Raw genomic sequence first — 6,444 nt, 5'->3', positions numbered from 1 at the left:
ACTTATATTTTGTAAGTGACCCTACATTTTACTAGCTCATCCCACTCACATTTGATTATAATCAATATATAAAAATAGACCTCAAATTCTACTAACTTTTCTATCCACTTACTACATAAAGTCAAATAATTTCTTAAAACCCGTGTTAGTCAAATTTGAGACATTTAATCATGGAAGAGTATATACATTTTAAGAAAAGGAAGAAAAAAATAAGTTAATATTAGTAGATAACCATCAATCATACAATAAGTGGTAAAAAAAATATCTAAAAATAAAATTGAATAGTTTTTCATGGACGAATCAAAATAGTAAAAAGAGACTAGTATTTTTTAGGGACAAAGTCACCGGTAATATTGTATAGAGCCCTGCCAACAAAATTTTCCGGTCCGCAACTGAAGAATACACATAACAGGGAATCGTATTCTACACCATTAGAGAGAGGGAATCGTATTCTACACCATTATTGCGACGGCCAGAGGCGAATTTAATAGTGTCACTGTATTTTACACAGTCGATCGCTACATTAGATGGTGATGGTATTGGAGGAGATGAATCAGTCTTGATATGTCCAAAAATTAAATTACTATGCGATTTCATACGGTAAGAAACATCTAGTACATTTGTGGACCATGGAAATTTACAGCTCTTATTCTGTCATATTCGATTCAAAGTCTACGTAACAGACACGACAAAAGAGTGAATTTTTCTATCCTTCAAATAAAACGCGTGATCCACGGCATCTATTTACCAGAGGGAGAGTGCAGCCCTTAAATAAAGCATTGAGTAACCAACTCTATGTAAAATCAATAATAATAACTATTCATAGATAAATAAAAGTATTGTTTAAGATAAAGCACTAGCAGCCTCAAACCAATACTCAGAAAAACAGCAATGTCCATCTTCACAATCTTGTTTCTCCTTCTCATTTCTACATCAGCACAAGCTCAAAGAAGATCATCCAACTTCACCTTAGGCTCTAACCTCACACTCACCTCCAACGCCACATGGCCTTCCCCCTCCGGCATCTTCGCCTTCGGATTCTTCCCCCAACACTTCAACAGCTACGCTGTCGGCATCTTTCTTCCCGACAAAACCGTCGTCTGGACAGCGAATAGGGACAGGGACAGCGATCCGACTGTCCCCAACGACGTCGTCTCCTTGCTACTAACGCCCGAGGGCCGGCTAGTCCTGCGCCGGAGACAAGGCCAAGACGTAGACGTCTTCAGCCTCAACGCAACCATCGCGTTGGCATCAATGCATGACAACGGCAACTTCGTTCTCTATGATTCAAATTCAAGGATAATCTGGCAGAGCTTTGACAACCCGACAGACACCCTCCTTCCCGGCCAGCGCCTCGTGGAAGGGGAAGAGATCGTCTCCAGCGCCTCGGAGACCGACTACGGGAGAGGGAATTTCAGGCTGAAGATGCAGACCGATGGAAACCTCGTGCAGTATCCTGTCAATACGCCGGACGCACCAGCTTACGCTTACTATGGATCAAGTACAAACACAGATGGTAACGTCTCTCTCAACCTCGACAGCGACGGCCGACTCTATGTGCTGCTCAACGATACAGTGACTCTGCTGAATATATACAATGGTGGACTCCCTACGCAGAGATCCATCAATTTCATGAGGCTCGATGTCGGAGGAATCTTCCGCATCTACTCTCTCTCCCTCGGTGATCTCAACTTGACCAGGAGATGGTCCTCCACAGAAGACGAATGTAAACCCAAAGGTATCTGCGGAATCAATGCCTTCTGCATTCTGTTGGATAATAAGCCGGATTGTCAGTGTCTTCCCGGTTTCTTTTTCGCTCAATCCGGAAACCACAAAGCGGGCTGTTCGAGAAACTTCTCGGCGCAGGGCTGTTCCAATAGAGACAATAGACTGAAGTACGATATGAGAACAGTCGAAAGCACCGTATGGGAGGATAGCTCTTATGAGATCTTGCAAATGAAGATGAGTGAAGAAGAATGCAGCAAAGCATGCCTTGATGACTGCAACTGTGAGGCAGCCTTCTTCAAAGATGACAGCTGCCAAAAGCAGAAGCTTCCGTTAAGATTCGGGAGAAGGTCTCTACAAGACTCAAACGTGGCTACTCTCATTCGCTTTGGTACAAACATGGTACCCGACATTGGAGGCGATTCCAACCGTAAAAGAATCATCAAGAATGAGGGGCATATGGACGTCCTCATCATCGGAATTGTTCTCATGTCCATAGGCGTCTTCTCGTTGGCAATTTCTGTGATCTTTGTTCGCCAGAGGCGGAAGGACTACAAGAAGATCGGTAAAGAAGATGGAGCTAACTTCGTAGAGGGAATTTCACTGCAAGTGTTCACATTCAAGCATCTATCCGAAGCAACAAATGGCTTCAAGGAAGAGGTGGGGAGAGGAGCATCTGGCACGGTTTTCAAAGGTGTTATGCAGAATGGCAAGAAAATGGTGGCGGTGAAGAGGTTGGAGAAGGAATTCGCACAAGGAGAGATAGAGTTTCAGACAGAGCTGAAGACTATTGGAAAGATGTATCACCGGAACCTAGTCCGGCTCCTAGGTTATTGCCTCGATGGGGACAACAAACTGCTTGTGTTCGAGTTCATGAGCAACGGTTCCCTCGCTGACATACTTTTCAATAAAGAGAAACAGCTGAAATGGGAGGAACGGATGGAGATCGCTCGTGATATATCTAGAGGGATATTATATCTGCACCAAGAGTGCGAGACGCAGATCATTCACTGCGATATAAAGCCTCAGAACATACTCATGGACGACAATTGGCGTGCAAAGATATCTGATTTTGGGCTGGCAAAGCTCCTGAAACAAGATCAGACTAATACAATTACTGGGATAAGAGGCACTAAGGGCTATGTTGCACCAGAGTGGTTCCAAAAGCAGGCGATCACGGTAAAAGCAGATGTGTATAGCTTCGGAGTGGTGCTGCTGGAGATCATATGTTGTAGGAAGTGTGTTGATCATAGCAGGAGTGAGGATGAGGCAATTCTTGAAGAATGGGTTTACAAGTGTTTTGTAACTGGGAAGATTGGGAGTGTGGTGGGGGATGAAATGGTGGATGAGAGTAAAGTGGAGAGGATGGTGATGATAGGGATATGGTGTGTGCAAGATGAGCCGTCGCTACGTCCAACAATGAAGAACGTTCTGCTAATGTTGGAGGGTATTCTCGAGATTTCCATACCTCCTAATCCTTCCTTTTCTTAAGTTCCATATAGCCTTACTATGTGTGTGTCCTCTCTCCGTTGAACTAATGACCTTGTTGGTTATGCCACAAGTTTTAATTAATTGTTAAGAGTGTATTGCGAGTGGAATGTGTTTTAATAAGTTGTTTCTATGTTAAGTGAGTGGTATGCGTTTCAATAAATTTTTTGATTATGTTGTGATTGCAATGAGGATGTCTTGAGGAAATTAGTCTTTACAGATTGGGCAGAGCGACAAAGATCCCTATTAAAATTGAAGGACAATCAATTCTGAAATCAATACTTGATAGTTTGATAGAAGGTTTTTTGTACACATCATCGAAAGGGAAATACAACACAATTTTTTGCATCGAGTTATTTATATGTTCTCACTTTCTAAAACATAGGTGACATGATACGAGCCTATCCCACCTATCTCTATTATTTAATCTATTTTTTATTTATCGTATTAATCCCGTATTTTCCTGGATATTACTCTCATCGTCCCTTTAAATATGAATTTTTTGCTTTTGACGCGAAATTTTACGTAGCGTTGTTTTATGAAATAATGTGGTTCCATTTTAGTAAACGTTTCATTTTTAATGGGAAAATGGAGTATCAGATTCGATTTACTTTATTTTGGTAGGCTATTGTTTCACACATATTATAAATATGTTTGGTTATTCCATATAATCACTCAATCAAGAAATACAAATCTATTTTATTAATGTCCTTATCGTCTTTCCTTCCACAAGAAACCTAATTGCGTTTGTCATTATCCTTGACTGACCCAACGTCCGTGATAGAAAACCTAGGTTTGATCGCCGGATGCCCATAATTCGATAAGGGAAATACCCTTATCATGAATCCACTGAGTTTAACGATAGGATATGATGTTCTGATACGTCTAGAACCATTCCACCACAGGACAGAGATGAAGACCTTACACAGCCACCAACGGAGACGACCGAGCTGGAAGCCAACATGAAGAACCAGAGGCCTCGTCGTGCAATCAAGCCGCCCGAACGCTATCAAGATTATGTTCGACGATAGAAGTTGTTATTAGTCATATTTCTATATAAGTACTCTAGTTTATTTTAATTATGTAAGTTGTAATAGGATAGAGTGTTGAGCATATAATTATAAGCTCATTTCCGGGTTTTCTATGTGGTTCTTTCCTGGATCGCAAAAGAGAGTCGAACCACCCTAGGGTCCTTAGTATAAATAAATAGAGACTTGACTTGTTTACTTAAGTTTTATGAAAATAACAAGCTCTATTTCAGTTTTCTCTGTTTCTTTTTCTCTCGTTGAAAAGCTTACAAACACAAGAGTGTTCGACCGATTTAGAGTCTGCGAAGCTCCTTCTTTCCATTTTTCATCAGAATCCAGCCGCTGATCTCTGATAAGGACGTTTACCTTATCATTTTGGTGCTTTCATTGGTTCTTATGTCTCGCCCAAATTCAGGAGTTGGCCGAATCGAACAGGTGGGAATGCCACAATCATCAGAAACAGAGCGTCCTCCACCAATTTCTTCATTTGAAGAAGGTCAATCTTTAGCTTCCAACGCTGTCACGATGAACACAATTCTCTCCACTATTCGACAATTAGAAGCTCGAATGGATAACACCGATCGTCGCATCGAGATCAACCGTCCATCGGCATTGCCCGATCCTGACCCACCATACGGATTACCGCGATTCAGACATTCTGATCAGATGCCTTTACCAGACAATGCTGCAGTTTCTGGGTTTCCACAACCTTACGGTTTTTCAGATAACCGACATTCTATATACCCAACCGCCCACTCCGATATGATTCCAAACCGTTTTTCTAACATCATACCTGACTCCCACACTCAACCGCCACTACCATACTCCACCAATAATCGCCCACATCCCAATTACGGTGGAAATCATCCTCACTCTGGGTGGAATTCAACTGCTACTCTTCCACACTCTACACCAGGTCCTCTTCGCCATAACACTAGTTGGGATTTGCCGAATCTGAACCCCTCGTTCGGTCCATCTTGTTGGGATCTGCCACCCGTTCGACCACAGAACGTACAGGGATTTGATTTCACACCTCGTGTCCGAATGGATCCACCGCGTTTTGACGGTTCCGATGCAGCAAACTGGATAGCGCGTGTTCAATATTATTTTGATCTTGTGCAGATGCCTGATGTGCAACGACTACATTATGTTGTCATGATGTTCGACCCTCCGGCTGCTGACTGGATATTTAATTATCGTGCTAATAATATGTTTGTTACCTGGCATGATTTTTTAGAGGACGTCCGTCAACGTTTTGATCCCCATTGCTATGAGAGTTATATTGGCCTTCTATCCAAACTTTGCCAGACGGGAAGTGTAGCTGAATATCAAGCGGCATTTGAGAAATTATTGAATAAGATTTCTGGTGTACCGGAGTCAACCCTATTGCCAATTTATATAGCTGGCTTAAAGCAACCAACCCAGCGACAAGTAAAGTTGCATCGTCCGCCTACACTTGCTTCGGCTTTTGCATTGGCACAGGAATTATCAGCCTGCAATGACGATCGGTTGACACATTCTTCTGGTTTTCAACATCGACCGTGGCAATCTAGAGATTCGCGTTTCAATACTAGATCATCATCTACTCAAGGTCCTCCACAGTCTGCCGGACTTTATCAAGGCAAATCGGGGTATTAACCAAACTCGGGTCCAGACCATTCTAAATTGCCTGTCATTCGTCTGTCACGTGAAGAGAAGGCGGATAGATCCAAGAAAGGCCTTTGTTGGTATTGTGATGAACGATGGACTCCCGGTCATTCGTGTAAACGCAATTTTTTGGCTTATATGGGAACGGATGATGATATTCAAGAAACAGATCCTCCTATAGATGTGGATCAAGATGAGCCTGACTTGATCACAACCGATATTTCTCATGTCCATTCCATTGACGGCCAGGTACGGTCTAAATCCATTAGTCTCATTGGCGACATCAGAAGTACTACGGTCCGAGTGTTAGTCGATTCAGGAAGCTCTCATGACTTTATACACCCTCGGATTGCCGAACAACTCAGTATTCCTTTAACATCCATTTCACCATTTCGAGTGTACGTTGGAAATGGGGCTTCACTTCTCTGCTACCACGTCACTCGCGTGACTGAGTTGAAGATACATGATGTTCTTTTTCTTGTTGACCTGTATATTTTGCCTATCCACGGACCGGATATTATATTGGGCATGACTTGGTTGGTATCATTGGGGCGGG

At 42.5% G+C, this 6,444-nt stretch overlaps 1 protein-coding gene across 1 annotated transcript; it reads left to right on the top strand.

Moving 5' to 3' along the window:
* The first annotated feature begins 824 nt into the window (after window positions 1-824).
* On the top strand, window positions 825-3,569 carry LOC125218443 (G-type lectin S-receptor-like serine/threonine-protein kinase RLK1). Its single transcript, XM_048120116.1, has one exon. It carries the CDS (start codon window positions 892-894, stop codon window positions 3,214-3,216), a length of 2,325 nt encoding a protein of 774 aa, XP_047976073.1. The 5' UTR covers window positions 825-891; the 3' UTR covers window positions 3,217-3,569.
* Window positions 3,570-6,444: the final 2,875 nt, after the last annotated feature.

This window comes from Salvia hispanica, chromosome 1 (genome assembly GCF_023119035.1).
Source record: "Salvia hispanica cultivar TCC Black 2014 chromosome 1, UniMelb_Shisp_WGS_1.0, whole genome shotgun sequence".
Taxonomy (NCBI): Eukaryota; Viridiplantae; Streptophyta; class Magnoliopsida; order Lamiales; family Lamiaceae; genus Salvia; species Salvia hispanica.
This window is presented reverse-complemented; position numbering and strand designations above follow the sequence as displayed.